Source organism: Sceloporus occidentalis, unplaced genomic scaffold (assembly GCF_023333645.1).
Source record: "Sceloporus occidentalis isolate IW3139 unplaced genomic scaffold, rSceOcc1.0.p SCAF_5, whole genome shotgun sequence".
Taxonomy (NCBI): Eukaryota; Metazoa; Chordata; class Lepidosauria; order Squamata; family Phrynosomatidae; genus Sceloporus; species Sceloporus occidentalis.
Window position 1 is genome coordinate 120,303,635 of NW_028316985.1, and position 17,885 is coordinate 120,321,519.

At 38.0% G+C, this 17,885-nt stretch overlaps 1 protein-coding gene across 3 annotated transcripts in view; it reads right to left on the minus strand.

Annotated features, from left to right (window-relative positions):
* The window catches only part of SGCZ (sarcoglycan zeta), a 674,993-nt gene that overhangs the window by 16,788 nt on the left and 640,320 nt on the right, over positions 1-17,885 (minus strand). The window contains exon 9 of one of the 3 annotated variants that reach the window (XM_089526977.1): positions 12,993-13,012. The exons of 1 other annotated variant lie outside the window; for it this stretch is intronic. Coding sequence is in view for 1 of the 2 variants with exons in the window: in XM_089526978.1 (XP_089383104.1) it covers positions 16,161-16,181 (21 nt within the window). In the remaining variant the exon portion in view is untranslated. Of the gene's footprint in view, positions 1-12,992; positions 13,013-16,152; positions 16,182-17,885 lie in introns of those variants that run through there. One more of the 3 variants, XM_089526978.1, reaches the window with a different exon arrangement.

Here is a 17,885-nt window from a genome sequence, read left to right on the forward strand (position 1 = left end):
TGATATATATCAGGGGGGCTTTTATGAAGGAGGTAGGTTTTAGTTATGCTTTCAACTTTTGTATGTTTTAATGTGATTTCATATTGTTCAAAGATGATTTTAATTCTTTTGAATTTTATTGAATTTTTAAAAATGTTTTTCATCTGTGAGCACCTTGGGTCCTGCCTGGGAGAAAGCCAGCATATAAATGAAATAAATAGTAATAACATTAATAATTTTGTTTGCAATGATAATTGAAAAATGAATTCTACATTCTTAACATTCCTGACTCTGTGCAGCTAGACTGCCTCCAGCCTTTATGTTTCATCAATACTGTCAGGCTTATACAAATGTGGTCAATATAGCAATGGATAAAGAGAGGTTTGCAAGATACTAAGAATAGCACCTTCTATTCTATCCAAAAAGTAACATATGCATGTGGAAGCCACTCTTATGAATGCACATGTCACTAATAGTATAAAAAGTTAAAAGATGGGACTATTTAGTTTATCTGTATCAGCTCTGTATGGAGTAGTAGAATACGCATAGCCCTGATGTGACTCATTTTTGTTCACCTAATTTTATGTCAGAGTGTAGTGGAGTCTCCCTCCTTGGAGGTCTTCAAACGGAGGCTGGATGGCCATCTGTCGGGGATGCTTTGATTTGGATTTCCTGCATGGCAGGGGGTTGAACTGGATGGCCCTTGCAGTCCCTTCCAACTCTATGATTCTATGATTCTATGATTCTGTGACTACCCACTGAGTTGAATGATCATTCTTTATTATGTGTGTACTAACTGCTTGAGCTGGAATGTGTAAAAGTATAGTGATAGGTCTAGGGTTGCAAAACCTCTGGGAGAAAACAAAGAAACTAATTTTCCTCCCGCTTGGTCTGAATCTCCCTCCTTGCTCTTGGTCATTTTTGTAACCAGAAATCTTTTATCTGTATGGGAAGTTTTCAGATAGTCACTGACTGTGTGATAAGAGCACTTATCTTTGAATCTTAGCTTCTGATCACTCTTCCATGAACCTAAACCTTTCATGTGACAACTGCAATCCGCATCTGATAAACTAGCAGCATGAAGTGGTTGAGATTCTTCGCCATGGGAAGGATTATCCCTTGTTTGGATCTGTGACTCCTGACAGTCCTTTTGTCTTACAGTTATGTTGTTACTTTATGTCACTAACAATATAGACTACTTGAAGCAACACACTACAGGGTCTCAGAAACTGAAAACCTACATTTTTTTCTATAGGTAGTGTATTGTTTCTCCTTTGCTTGTGGAACTCTAGATTTTTTTTTTTTTAAAATCAGTGTTCATATTTTTATTTCTCTTTAACCTGACACTAGCTTGAACCATCAAGGATTAGTTGTCTTTTGAGGTCCACTGGGCTCCCACAGGACTATTCCTTGAAGAGTAGAAAGCTGAGTTTTGAAAGTGACCTTTGCGCCCTGTCTTCATTTTTCTGCTTGTTAGCACATAGTGCCAAGATTTTGATGTAAGGAAAGGCTCTATTGTAGCAGCAATATTTTGTGGCAAGGTTTTTCTTTTTGCCTTCAAAGTACAGCAATGTTGTCCTCCAAAGGCAGACAGTGGGTGCAGGGTGGAGAGGAATACATAGTACTTTGGTGATTATTATTGAGATTATTACTAAGATTGTGTATTAAAGTACACATGGTGATTAATTGCCTCAGTTCCATTATTAAAATCAAGGGCTTAGTTCTTACAAGAATTAGCTATCAGCTCAAAATAGTTCAACTTCGTTATCCTTTAAAAAACGTAGACTCTGCCATCTCCCTATCCTAAATAAACTCATAAAGGCCCCAGAAAGACGGTCCAAAATCACTGGCTTTGGCCCAATCTGGGGGTGAGGCAGTCACATGATGCACACCCCCGGATTGGGCCAAAGCTGTGCCACAGCTGCCTAAGGCTGCTCAAACCTGGCCACAAAGGGACCTAAAAAAATGCTCCTTTTCAGTGGCCAGTTTAGGGCTGCGGCAGTGGCGGTGGCCTGGATTGGGCCCGGGCACATGTGGTTGTTGCGGTCCTGCAGCAATCGGGGTGGGAACGGCCTATGGCCAATCCTTTTGCCCCATTTGCTCAAGGCCAAAGAGGTTGAAAGCCAAGCAACATGCTACCCAATAGCAACAGCAATAGCATGTACATTACTATACTGCTTATCAGTGAACTCAGCATTCTCTAAGTGGTTTACTATGGCCTGTTACAGACAGCCAAAATAAAGCTGCTTCGAGTCACAGTGGAGATATGGTGTTTCAATGATGCATGCGTCCTAAGAGTCCAGAACTCACACCAAAGCCATGCTCCAGCCCTAAGGACTGGAGTATGGCTTTGGTGTGGCTTCTGGACTCTTAGGACGCATGCATCATTGAAACATCATATCTCCACTGTGACCTGAAGCAGCTTTATTTTGGCTGTCTGTAACAGGCCACAAGCTGGATACTCATCTTACCAACCTACAAAACGATGGAAGGCTGAGTCAACCTTGTTCCAACAGGCATTCCCCGAATAGATCTCCTGCGGGCCTCCCTCCTCTTTCGTGGCCAAGAGGCTGGGCCAAGGGGCTTTTTACTGTTGGGTTGAGTTTTTGTAACTCTGTATGTGTATTTTTATTGTATTTTTATTGAATTGTATTTTGAATTGTCTGTTTTTATGCTGTAAGCCGCCCTGATCGAAGGAAGGGCGGCATATAAATAAAATTATTATTATTATTATTATTATTATTATTATTATTATTATATTATTAACCTTGGAGTCCCTGGGATCGAAATCACAACCTTCTGGCTACGGTGCCAGCATTTAATCACTGTGCCACCAGGTCTCCGACATTCTTGAACCAAATTTCTTGAATGTCCCACCTTCTTGAGTGCAAACTTGTACAAAATGTTACTATATTTGTGGACAGCAAGCGTGCAGATAGACGCATTCATTTAGGGAAAGCATATACAGGGAGATCAGTTTAGGCCAGGTCATGTAGGGAAAGTGCAAGGGAATGAAAGGAGTGTAGGGTCAAAGTTTCAGCCAGCCCAGATATTGTTACACAAAGCCAGTAGTTGAGATAAAGCCAAAAAGGAGGGAGACAAGGTGTTGTTAAAATACAGATAGCCCAGGGGTCAAATGCCAGGAGACAGAGGAATACCAAGCACATAGACAGTTGCAGAGGTCAAATGGTTGCAACCAACAAGGATTCCCCACAGCTGCTTGGAAATTTATAGCATAGTGCCTCTGCATGTCAGGTGGTTGCATACTTGGTTTCATCTATTTAACCCATGATTCCTATGAAATTTCTCCTTCTCTCTTCAACTGATTTCAGAAAGCAGGAGAGTCATTGCAGCATCTGTCGAGTCCTATTGAGAAAGAGCCCCCTCAACTGCTTCATTTTCTCAGATTTGGGAGGGAATTGTTTGGAGTCAGAAGCTCCTCACAATTCTCCTAACTTCTCTGCATCAGGTTCTTTGGATCCCAGAGAGTGACATATGACAAAAATGGCAGTAGCAATCCTTTTGTATATGCTTATAGCATGTCTGTGGACATTCAAGACCTAGTTGTCTTACTGAGATAGGAAACATATCCAGAATGTATAGATTTATACTTGCATATTCTGTGGGCAGTATCATTTAGAAATAAATAAAACTCTCAGCAACAAAGATTAGAATATAGGAAAGAAGGGTTCTCCCCAACCAGGACTTCTCATTATATTTTGGTTTACTATATGGAGGATATATATTGGGAGAGGAAGTTGAAGAACATCCAGCTATGTACAGGCACACCTGTAGTAACATAGCATAATCCAGGTGCCTGTTCACACTACAGATTTATAGTGGTATATTCCACTTTACCTGGCGTGGCTCTGTTCTATGGAATCCTGGGATTATCAGGATGGGCATTTGGAATTCTCAATCAGAGAGAATTTTCCCTGGTGCCATACCAGACTGACAGTCCCAGGTTTCCATAGAATGGAACCATTGCAGTTAAAGCGGAATAATAGTATTATTGTATTGTAGAGTGAGCAAGCAAACTGCAGGCATCCAGATGTGCCAAACAGAACTGAAAGTGACTGCATTCTTCACTATGTTGGCTAGGGCTGATGGAAGCTACAATCCAACAATATCTGGAAGCTTGCAATTTATCTGTTCTTGCCCTAGTTTTACTGCCTAAGTGGAGCAGAGAATAAAGAAGGTCAGATCCAAAGCAGTCCTTCCATCCTTTAATCTTAATTTGAAAGTCAACCTTCTCTTAGGTCACCCTTTTCCCCCTCCTGCTGTTCCTGCTCCTCCACTTTTCTTTTCCTCTCTTACCTTACTTTACCTTATCTTTTATCTGGACTAGTGCTACAGTAACCAAATGGAGAGTATCACTCACACAAGTGAATTCAAGCCAAGTCACTCAACCCATATGATAGTTTGATACTTAGTAGTAAACCTTTCATGCCATAGAAGCATTTTCCATGGCTGTGTTTGAGGTGATGTGGAGGAAAGTGCCTGCCGTGGATAGGATACTTCTGCCTACAAACAGCTTTTCAGACAATTGCATAGAAACTTTAAAATAAAATTTCCACATGGCTGCTTTGATAATTTCAAGGGGGCAAAGGAGGCAAAAATGTAAACAGCATAAGGCTCCCTCAAAAGCCTTACTAATGTATAAAAGGTTCATTTTAAATGCATATTAAAGCAAGGAACCACATCAGGAAATATCATTCTTTTTGGTGTGTTTGCTCTGAACAAAAGTACACATGACACCAGAAAAGCATTCACCTTCCTTCCCTGTCAATTTAAGGTGTGGAATCAACAGTAGGCAATGAAGCGTAGATATTTCCTGACTCTCAGCTAGAGACCATTAGCCTCTGACAAATTTGCATTTTCCTCTGTCTTCACTGGAAGACAATTGGGTTATTAAATAACTAGAAATATATTAAAGTGTCATGCTGAGTCGCAAAAGAAAAGGTCTATCATTATAAGTTTCAAATTTCTATTGCCGAAAAAAATGACACTGGCTGAACTAATAACTTGAAATGTGGCATCCATTATATACTTTATGCATTCTACAACTGTGCAAAATTTCATACCAATCCAGTAAAAAGTGCCATAGGGACAGCTACTTAAAAAGCACTGAAAATTTACCCATTTCCCAGAAAGGTATTACATATTTCTGTCCAATTTTGGTAAAAACAGCTAATTCAGGCTTGCTGAGAAAAGCATTTCCTCAATGGTATTCTGACCAGTGATTCAAAAGTTGTTGAGGATCCCTCCCCATTACAGTTCATGGCAGCAGTTGCTGTCACAGTTATCTTGTGCATGCCCAGTTTCACTCTAAAGCTAGAATGCTACCAATCTTCCAGTATATTGGGATATAAGCTATGCTCCAGGGGAAATGTCATGGAGTCTATGTATTACACCTATTTATTTAATTATGGAATGTGGCTTTGCAAGATCAGACTGAACACTGCTGCAAGGATGAAGATCCTAGCATGGGAAGATGTGATGAGGGCATCAGTATTTTCACCCGAAAGGTTAAAAATGCCTTGAGCACCCGAAGGATGCCTTGAGCATAATGATTTTTTTACTGCCAAGGGCTTACCAGTTCTGAGGATTTTTTTAAATTGCTAGTCAGCTGTGAGAGAATGTGGAAGACTGGAAAGGGAGTCCAGGAAAAATTAATGAATAAAAACGCATTCGATAAGCAGCAGCCAGAGAAGACTGTGGAGTCAAGAATTATAGCCAAATTTTCTGACACAGCATACATCCATTTTATATTTTCAGCACAGTACTTTTAAAGGATTTTACATTTTTCTTTGCTATATTAATATGGTGTTTTAATTGTATTTTAAAATTGTCCTGTTTTATTGCTGCTGTTGTTGAGCTTTTGTGAGCTGCCAAGTTGCGAGAAAGGTGGAAAATAAATAAGTAACCCAGTAGGAACATTTTGGTTTGAGAGTTACATACAAATGCACAACTATGTGTCAGGACTAAGAACAGAGATAACATACTTATATGTTATCTTATATTTGGTTTTGTTTGGTGTTGTTGTTGCTGCTGTGTGCCTTCAAGTCATTTCTCACTTATGTCGACGCTAAGATGAACCTATCACAGGGTTTTCTTGGCAAGTTTCTTTAGCAGGGATTTGCCATTACCATCCTCTGAAGCTGAAAGTATGTGACTTTCTGAAGGCCACCCAGTTGGTTTACATAGCTGAGCCAGAATTAGAACCCTTGTCTCCAGAGTGTCCAATGCTCAAACCACTACACCAAGGACTTAACTTTAACTGTATACTTATTTGAACTGATTTGTCATTGCTTCCTTCTCTCTTTCCTCAACTTTATTAAAGCACTTAAAAATAATTAGCATTTTCATTCAGTTTTTATGAAGGTATTTTGGTGGTTACATTAAAAAGTTGTTTGAAAGTATACATAATTAGATGGAATATAGTTATAAAAGTTCAGGTGTAACTAGCAATTTTCATAAAAGGCAGGGACTTCTTTCTGTGTAGTGGTACTTTGATTATCATTGCTTGATCAAAAACAAAACAAAACAACCCACATTATTGTTTAAAATTACTTTTATTTTTATTGTTTGTTGATGAGGAAGCCTGGAAGTGGAAGGAAGAGCAAGGTTTACAGTATATGTTTACAGGTAAAAGAATGCCCTTTGATGGTCAGAAAATTTATGGCTTTCACCCAGAAACCTCAGTATGAAGGCCATTTTATGAATATAGATTTGCAAGCTATGTATACTATAAGTAGATTGGACACAGTACTGTTCAGGAGTTTGTACACATGGCTAAAATTCAGGATAGGAATGTGGATATGATATAAACCCTGGTTTGAAGGTAAGCAGGCGTAAATTTAGATCCTGAAGCACTGTGTATGAAGGTTTGAAGAGGATTCTTAAATACTGTTTCAGAGCACCATGACTGGGGACCCAATTTTATTATGAATCATGGCACAAATAAGGTTGGATTTCTGATAATAAGAATGCACTTGCATTCAACCAGATGTGGTTAGTGAACCTTCTTTATAGCTTCATGTTCAGTGTTCAAGGGTCTAAATCCCTGCTTCACAGAAATTTAACAGGGAAGTTTATGTGATCAGGCAAATTCCTTCATACCCAGCAATGTAGAATTTTGTATATGAATAACTGTATGCATGTTATGAATAATAAGGGCTGCTAAAGTTAATTATTGCTTTTTTCAAGAAGAATCTTAGTGAAAAAACTACACCCCTAATGCGTGTCTATGTAGCAGCAATCTATGTGCAAAGAAAGTTAAATAATACAAGACCCCTTTATTCTCCACTACTAAGTTTCTTCAATGATAGTATCCTGTGCCTTTTCACCCCACTGCTGCCACTTAATAGTCATGAGCACCTGTACTTTTAACACTATTTTTTTTTATTAATTTGTGACTCTGCCACCTCTTTGTGACCCTCACTTTATTCTATTCATAAAATACCAACTAGGTGTAAAACTGTTCTCCTATTTGTAAATGTCAGTTGTGTGGTTAATATTCAGGTTCCAAGACAAATCTTTCTTGAACAACAATAAAACTTTATTTAAACAGCAGTTTTAAAAGTGTTTCAGCTATTCTGCTGTATACACTTATTACTGTTATGGTTTCTTTTATGCTTTGTCTCTAGAGAAAATTTCACTTAAAACTCACACAATCTTTGCATTATGTTCCCTTTGCAAACTTATCTCTACCCTAGCCAACCAGGTTAAGTAAAATACACAGACTATCCCACTCCAGCAACTCCCTCTTTTACAGTTCTGGATGTGTATTGGTAGGGAGTCCACCACTTTTGGACTCTATCCCTAACCATCTCTGTTAACTTTATTGTGTATAAAATTACATTCTGACTATGTCTATAAGGTGTATATAAAACATAAATGAATTCCATGTTTAGACTTGGGTCCCATCTCCAAGATATCTCATTATGTATATGAAAATATACAATCAAGAAATCAGAAGAAGACTAGGAATGGGAAAGACAGCTATGAAAGAACTTCCAAAATCCAGGCTTTATGAAACTTACAGTAACCTGGAATTTAATGCCCTAGGTTTGTGCATGTGAGCACAGGCACACAGTCACACACACACCATGTTTGAAACCCAAAAGCAAAATTGCATTGTTGCAGCAATGCTTTATTGATTATTTATCTTTGTCACTAAACAAGCTTCAGCTTGACACTATGAATAATAATTATGCATGAAATGTCAATTTCCACTTGAAATCTATACAGAGGAGCATGGAAGATCTACCTTCAAGCCACTATGCTTTATTCAGACTTAGATCAGTTACATTTTCTCCCATTCAACTCAATGTGGCTTATAACTGCCTAGAATCATAGAATCATAGAGTTGGAAGAGACCAGAAGGGCCATCCAGTCCAACTCCCTGCCATGCAGGAACCCACCATCAAAGCATCCCTGATAGATGGCCATCCAGCCTCTGTTTAAAGGTCTCCAAGGAAGGAGACTTCACTACACTCTGAAGGAGTTTGTTCCACTGTCAAACAGCCCTTACTGTCAGGACATTCCTCCTAATTTTGGCAAAAACAACCGCCACCACAACTGAAAATCCAAATGTAATACTGATACAATTAAAAGTTCTTCTTTTAAAAGTAAAATCACCATTCTTTGACTAGTGTCACACTAATGAAGAGAGTTGCTCATAAATATTTAATCTAAGGAAGAATGTATAAATCTGTCAGTTTTCTTTTTGTTTCAGTTCTCATAATCCTGCCAACACTCTCACCCCATCCAGATACAGTACTGAAGGAGATGCCTTTCTTCCCATATAGAAAATAATAATATTTTGTAACATACTTTTAAAAAATATTTACTGTTTAATAATATATTCACATATTTTAATCCATTCATCAGTATGAAATGTTTTGAAAAGAACTGGAACATGACCTTTGTAAGATAGAATGAAGAATACAAGCAGGAAAGAATGCATATATTTCTATCTCTTCCTCAGCATTTATTCCTGCTTCCTGGTTTACTGTCTCCTTTATCCTCCATTATACACTGGCTGAGTAGCCATAATTTCTTTATCACTTGGAAATGGGTGGAGGGTTCTTCTTCTTCTTGAGCCACCCTATACCTAGCTAACTATTCCTTAGTATATATAGGTTCTTTCAGAGACTTGCTATTATGGCTTTATATTCAGTTTTTTTGTTCAGACCTTTTACGTTTAAAAATTGAACCAGTGATCAATACATTGTTATATGTCTCAGCAAGGTCATGGATTTCCTTTCCTGTGCCAGCTTTGAAATATTTGTATGTTTCTTACATGCAAAATGGTATTTCTCTGTATACTATTGTACATCTGGCATCCAAAAATCTCTCATTGCAGTACTGATTACACTTAAGCTGTAAACACATTTGAAATATTTACAGCTCCTTTCTGGTGAACAAAACTATCTTAGAACGTGTGATCTGAGAAAAGTATGTGTGGGGGGTCACTTTTCAATACGCCTAGAATTGAACAGATGGTTATGTATAAAGTCTTTTCTCTTGCTCATTTTCAATAGTTGACATTCCAGAGCAATAAATTGTAATTGCAAATTGCATAAACCAAATACTGTGCTCTGAAGCAAACAGGAAAGGTCAATATGCTGAGAGTATAACAAAAAAAGCCTAATGAGTGTCATGTTCTTCCCCATGCCTTGTACTGCTATAACTGAGAAATAAGACAAATCTCTGTATGCTTTTCCTGTATGTCAGTAAAAGCCTGGGTGTATCACTGGAAGAAGGACAATCCCTGTTTGTGTTGTTATGAACCTCTTGTGGTTCCCAGTAGAGGTTTATGCAGCTTAAAGTATTTGGGAGACCTGAGGAAGGACTTTATCATTTCAAAGTTTTAATGGCAAGAAATTTCACACACAGCCTCACATTCACATACGACATACTCAACAGTCCCACCAGGCTAGGCCAAGTATAGTTGTGGGTACACAGAGAGATAGTGTATGGATATTGATGTGGAGATGGTAGCAACAATACCAGGGATTTTCCAAAATCATCTGTTTGTTGTACAGTTGGCTGTTAGTACTCTCTTATCTCTTTGCTGCCCAGCTTGTTCCCCTTTGTGAAGTCAAAGGCTTTCATGACCGGCATCCATAGTTTTTTTTGTGTTTTTCGGGCTATGTGGCCATGTTCTAGAAGAGTTTCTTCCTGATGTTTCTCTGAAGATGCCTGCCACAGATGCTGGTGAAATGTCAGGAAGAAACTCTACTAGAACATGGCCACATAGCCCGAAAAACCCACAAAAAACTATTGTTCCCCTTTGTTCTAGAACTGCTAGTTGTATCCATGATGATTCAATGGAACTACTTTTGTATCTTGCAGCTCTTTCCAAACTTGTCCCAATTATTTGCTGGTTTTACTTGCAGGCAAGATTTTCTCTGTATGAACTGTTTGTCTTCTTAGCATGGCTGTTCTTAGATCAGCAAGTTTTTCATCCTAGCTGACTGCAGCACTCTGCTTGGCCTTATTCTTTCACAATCCCTTTTTCTTCATTACCTATGATTAGCTTAGCCTTCCTATTCTAACAATAGTTTACATCAAATTTGGTAAAGCTCTATACCACACCTGTCCCCAATCCACAACCTGCTCCAATTCACACTCTGGTCCTGAACAATTGGCTTCTAAGTAGAGTTGTTCTAAGACATCTCTTTGTCTGTGATGGAAGTGTTAAGCACTCATACATACTCCATGCTGTGTTATGGGGTCTTCGTATTTTGCTATTTCATTTGTGGAGATAGCATATTTTTGAGAGGTGGATGACCTTTCAGAGTCTGAGGGGAAAAAAAGGATCATTGGTAAACAAAACCATCAAACTAATGTGCTCCTTTCTTCCCTCAGGTAATCTGCATCTCCTCTCGAAACTTAACCTCTGTGCACCCAAAGCAGTAAGCCAACCTGTCTCTGCCTACCCACTATTGTGTTCCCAGGCAAACCTCTCCATCCACCCATGTCAGTGTTATCCCAGTCCAATCAACCATCGACCAGTCTGGAATCCCACTGTTGAATCCTGGGATAACTCACTCAGCCTTTGTTATCTGGCAAAGATAGCCCATTGCCTAGGGCTAGTTTTAAAGTATAAACATGGTTTCAGACCTTACCTCTGAGCACACAGCTGACATATACACCCATACTTTATGTATGTTCTGGACCTCCCAGTCTAAGCCACTCCAGCTTCCCATGGTCTTTTCATTGGACAGGTAATTATAACCCCACTGCAACTCCTAACACTCCACTATCCCCTTTCCATATTTCCATTTTTGTTTGCTCTGTATGCTGTGTTTGTGTGAATAGCTTTGTGTGTGTGTGTGTGTGTGTGTGTGTGTGTGTGTGAGAGAGAGAGAGAGAGAGAGAGAGAGAGAACTCTGCATATTTTCTAAATAAATAAAACCTTAATTCATCCCAAACCCAGAGTCCTCCCAGTTAGTACTGGTATATTTTGGTGCACACAGTCCAAAGGGTACCCAAGCCTCTTGCAAAGCTAATTTCCCCAACATTTGAACTATTACTGAGAGTTAGTGGGAATCCTCTGTCCTTCCAACCTGTTCTTTGGGTAACAGAGCAACAAATGGTGCACCCACAAACATTCAGGATGGATAGTAATAAAGGCTCACCAAATATTTTGGCACTTGAGGAACCACAAGCCCATAACCACTTCTTCCTTTCTCTGGCAGTAAAAGTATAAAATTATAAATATCAGCTTGCTACCCTTACTTAACTCTGCAGAGTGTTAGGTGGTACCATAGGGGTCAAATCCCAGAGGCTTGGAGTGGCCCTGCAACAGACATGGCAAACAGAAAACACAGTTTGGAGGCCAGCTGCTGCAACAGTCCAAAACAGCTGACAAGGAGTGTTTTTTTCCATTCCTTTTGCAGCTGGGTTTGGGTCAATTTAGGCAGCCCCAGTGTGGCTTCCAGTTAATCTGGGGGGTATCTGCACACTGTGCCCTCAGATCAACCTGAAGCTGGCATCTTTTGCCCGTGTGTTTTAGGCCTCAGTCTTCAGATACTGGTGGTGTTACCAATGGGCACCTTTCAATTCAATGGGACTTACTAATGAGGAAATGTGCAACCTTTGTTCATTTTTCTAGGTATATTAAGGCTCATTCCGCCTCTCAAACATACCCTTTTTAAACAAACTGGATTCATTCCTTTTCATGTTATTCATGAGAGGCAAAAAGAGAGTTTGCCGTGTTCCTTGGTGCTTGGGGTTTTTTTTTATGAGGAAAGGGGTTGATATGTTTTTATTTTAAGCCATAGTTGAATACATTGTGTGTCCTCCTCACCTGCTACAGTATACCTCTGGTAATGCAGAAATGCTGAAGCATGGAATAAAAACACAAATACTATACCATTTTGATAACACAGAGAATTGTGACAGATAATCTCTCATTTCAGGCTTGCAAAGAATATTTTCTTTGGCAAGCTTGTCTTCAGTGACAGCACAAACAATTGCAAAGGCAGTTTTTGTAAGCAATCAATGTTTTATTTTTTTCCCCTGAGCTCATCACTGCAGTATTTGTGAACCTCTAGTTTTCTTTGCCAAAACAGAAAAGAAGTAAAGAATGCATTGTATAGTATAATTTGAATTGCATGTTTGCCTGTATCACCCATGCTCCAGTTCACTGATTAGTAACTAAATCCAAAGCTGTGTAAATTCGGCTAAAAGTTTACTATTGGCCTGTTGTTGAACTAAGTATTACAACTGAGAGTAACATTCTTGATTATAAATGCAGATTGATTACACAGGAAGAGAGACAACAGGACAGATGTTCAGTCATGTTTGGTTCTCTTTTACAGTGCCCACATCCCTCTTTTCAAGGCTTACCTATAACAAACATGGGCAAATTCAGAAATTGCCAATTTGATGTACACAGATTTAGATTCAGTTTCTATTAGGGATGTGAAAACATGTCAGTGTCTTTCTTGTTGAGTTTCTCCATTTTCCATTGGCATTTTTGTTCTACTTCAGCACTCCTTTGTTGAAAATTTTAAAGCTGTAAGGAAATAACAAATCTGAGGATTCAATAGGATGGAACCATGGCAATCAAAGTGGAATCATACTGGTGTGTAATGTGCACATTTTTAGTTATGTACATTTAGTCGTCCAGCCTTATGACACTGTTTTTTCCCTGAAATGCAGCAAAACCTCACAAAAGTGAAACAAGATGTCTTCCCGAGAGAAAGTACAAAATGTGAGCCTGGCAAATTTATTTCACGTCTGTAGACTGTACAGGAAGACCACTATAGAAGAAAGGATTTCTAGGAACCATAGCTACCAAATGCTGTGATGAAAATATGTCATGGGTACTCAGAGCTCATCAACATGACAATTTGTTCTAGGCATAATGTGCTTAAAAACTATATTCCTCAGTTCTCCAAAGGTTCTGATAAAAATTGACCTGTGCAGTGTGTTGGCAAAAATATCTGAAATGGTCTTCAGAAGCATTTCATATAGGATTCAGGTTTTTCAAAATTATCTTGTATTAAAGATGCACACAAATGGAAACCTTCTCCTTGATATGGTAGATTTCCATGTGTCAACAGATTTCTAAATGGCTGCACTTTCAAAATGGCTGCCTCTCAAAATCTGTGGCTGTAATATTCCAGTGAAAGGGCTATAGTGCAGCTGGGCCAGAAAGTTTGAATTGTCTACTTTTGGAGAGTTCTATAATTAAAGTTGGCACATCTTAGCTCCTTTTTTTCTCCACAACCATCAGGACTAAAGACTTGATTTACATAAAAGCTGAAGCTGGGACTCAGCACAATCACTCAATCTTTCCCCATAATAATAAAATGATGTGTGTCTTTGGGTCAGAGCCATAACATAAAAGGATAAAACTTTGATGCTTGAAACCTGGCACACCTAATAAGACAACCCTAGGGATGTGACTATAGGGGCTTTGGGGTTTTTTAAATGGAATAATTAATTTAGTTAGCTTAACTATCTTTGAACCCTCTTCGGTCACTAGCTGACAGGCATCTTTAACCAACACAATTGTTAGCAGTCAATACAGTGTGAAGCTGGGTTGTCTAAGGCAGAGAGTTATAGTGCTTTCCCCTTTCTCAGGGAGATAAAGCAAGGTTAGCTGGCAACATAACAAAGTTTATGAAAGTAAATGCTTTTTTTTAAACGTCTTGCAAAGCTAGGTGTTTTCACTAATTTTTTTATGAAATTTTGGCCATCCACTGCAACACTAAAATAAAATTCTAAAGCCAATGCAAAGACACCTCTGTCACAACTGGCTTTCTATTTTTCCCTTTGACACATTTTTAATATATGTTCTTTTCCAGTTTGTCTCTCACAGAATTTTCATCTCCCTGTCATCTCTTATCACTTTCATACCCTGACAAAGACATTCTCCCGTGGCTTTTCTCTCAGAAATAAGCAGCTATACAAATCCTGTGATTTGGACAGCCCCATTTCTTCACCAAACTGGTTTCTATTTGCAGAACTTGGTCCTTGTCCTTGCTACAGAAATCTTTTCTTTAAAAAAAAAAAAATCAGCAGCAGAGTATTTTTAGAGCTTGCACTTCTTAGTTTGTGAATTTAGGTCACTTTATGATCTCAGTCTCTGCCAGAAGAAAGTCGGTACCTTTTCTTTCTCTCATATTTTGGTAGTGCTAATTACATGTTTTTGTTTTTGTTTTTCCTTGGTACAGTGTTTGCAAGGAAGCTATGTTGTGAGGAATGTATCTAAACCAGATCAAAATGCTCCAAATGTTTAATAACACAAAATAAAATTTGAGAAAGTCCGTGACTGAAACAAGCAGAGTACATAAGAATTATTTTAGGGTATTCCTTTATTAGCACCTTACCACCGTAAAATTGAAACATTTAAACTCCCAAAAGGTTGGCACTCCAATCCAAATAGAGCCACTTATAACGAGAACACTTGAGGAATGTGATCATTTTAAAACTGAAGTCAAAGACTTTCATGGCTAGTGTCCATAGTTTTCTGTGGGTTTTCTGGCCTATGTGATCGTGTCTTGAAAGAACACGCAAGCAGCAAACAACACCTTCTACAATTCTACTGAAGGTTGAAGCCCTCCCCAATATTTGCTCTGGCAACCCTAACTGGAATACACGTTCTCCAAAGCCATGACATAGTTCCCAGGAGTTTAACATGCAGAACATGGATTAAAATCTTATTCTGAGAGTAAAGTACTCTCAAAATATTTTATTTATTTATTTATTACTCCATATTAGGAATGCAGATATTGTTATGTTTGTCTATTCCATTTCTGAGTAGTGAGAGATTTCAAGTATTTTATTTGCTCATTCATAGTCTTAGAAAGAACTCACTGGAGCCATGAGGTTTCCTTGTTTTGTTTTTTTTAATTATGACATTTCTGTGATATATAGATTATTTACACTGATGTACCAGTTTAGTATAAGGTGAAAATGCATAACATCAAAACTCAAGAAGATTCTCATTCCCCTTCAGATTTTTTTTGGGGGGGGGGGATTGAATTCATAGTGCCAGTGAATTTCCAGTTGAATGCAAAGCAATCTTCCTACCTCCATTTTGAACATAGTTTTAGCACAAATTAACATTATACTATATACACAACTTAATGTATACAATACAAAAAATACATTAAATATGCTGCTCAGAAGAGGTAGAAAATACTAAAATCCTTTTCCAGAAAACATCTGTCCCTTAACATAGTTAGCTTCTCTGCAAATAATTTAAAAAAGAGAGGGCCTTTCTATTGTCTAGCACAATCTTCTTTTTTTGCAAACAAGCCAAGAGAATGAAAATAATAAGAGTTCATTTTGCTCTAGCTACAAACAGAACCATATTTCTTTTCATTTGGTCATTAGTCTCCGTCGTTTATGTTCAGGAGCACATTTGGTCATTGGTCTCCATCTTCTATGTCCAGGAGTTCAGGAGAAAGTGTGACATGGTGGTTTGAGTGCTGGACCATGATTCTGGAGACCAGGGTTTGATTCCCTGCTCAGCCATGAAATGCACGGGGTGATCTTTGCAAGTCACATGCTCTCAGCCTCAGGGGAAGGCAATGACAAACCTCCTCTGAACAAATCTTGCCAAATCTCATTGCAGTTTTGTCTTATGGTTGTCAGAAGTCAGAAACAACTTGAAGGCACACAACAAGAACAACAACATATACACACTTACCTTATTCACCCCTTTCCCTTTTCTGGTGGTGTGAAAGAGAGAAAAAAAAACATGTGTACTATCAGAAAGAGAACCCAGAATATAATGAGTATTACCTCTAGCAAGACTTATCAGCTCCTAATTTTTTTTCTTTTGAAATTAAACAATATTATTTTGGCAAATAATTATTTTGGGAAAGAAAGGTGAATACCTTCTCCTTATCACATCATCCTAACATATCACTAGATTGCCATTGGATATCAGCCATCATTTATCAGGTCTGAAGAGATATTGCCTCGAGATAGCTACATTTATAATATTCTTAGCATCAACAACTGTACAACTGTAAAGTATTTTGAGTTTCTTGTAATTAGATTGTAAGGGATCCCTGAAAATCTGTTTAGACAAACCTAAGACTCATAAGACTTAACTATTTTGGGAGAAAATATATATTCAAACTCATATTTAAATATTCAGTTTTTGAGAAATTGGGATTGATGTGGAAAAGAGACAGCATTATGAGTAAAATATGTGAAAGTGATATAAAGAAGATAACAAGGCAAGTGATATGGAGAAGATATCAAGATATCAGTGTTTGATATTATCTCTCTGTACAAACTGACAAATTGTTAATTGTTTTTAAATTTTATTTTATATGTTATAAATTGATTTTGCTGGATCTCTGGTCAGCAATAAAGAACTGTATTGTAGATACTAATTCATCCTTGGCATAAGCATTTTTCACATCCCTGGGCAAAAAGTATGCACAAGCAAGATTCATAGACCTCCCTGCCAGCAGCCAAATTTGCAAGTTCAGTCACTGTCATTTGTTTCTCTGGTTCCTTGGTTTGCCATCATCATAACTAATTTGATCCAGAAATAGAAATAATTTATACATTCCTGAGTAAATATGGAGTTCCAGCTAGGAATGTTTCTCTGATATTGTCTATAATTGTGCTTGTGTACTATAGTTAGTGTGGTGTAGTATGGTGTAATGTTGGGATATGACTCTGGAGAACAGGGTTAAAATCCTGGTTCGGCCATGGAAATCCGCTGGGTGATCTTGGGCAAGTCATACTGTTCCAGCCTCAGAAGATAGCAATGGCACACCCTCTCTGAAAACACTTGCCAAGAAAATCTCACAATAGGTTCATATTAGGGCCTCCATAAGTTGGAAATGATGTGATGGCACACAACAACAAAATCATAGATACCCTCTGTAGATATAAACACTGTAAACTTTATTGCACTGTCTGTCTCCCAGCACACCCAGCTCCACATCCTAGCCCTCTTCTTACCCACCAGTAAGAAGGTCTTTTTTCCCCAATTCTAATATTTATTAAAAATTTCCAAAAACATTAAAAATATAACTATTTCTAATATAACAACAACCAAATTATATACAATACATACATAGTATACTTCCAATAATAAATGCTGTGTTTACCTGTAGTTTTAAAATCAAGTTTTATTTGATAGTAGTTATTTTATTATATCTCTCTTTTTACCACATTTCTCTATGTCATTCAATATAACGAAAGAAAAAAAATATTACACAGTTTGTAATAGTTTCTAAGTATTCTTCTTCCTGACTGGATAAATTTTTAATCAACAGAACTGCCTTCTTATGGTTAATTTTAAAACCAGAGATCTTCCCAAAAATCTTCTGTTATTTGGAATAAATCCTTTACTTGCTTTACATGTTGGATCTTCTAGAATAATAACTAAATCATCGGCAATAGCCTGG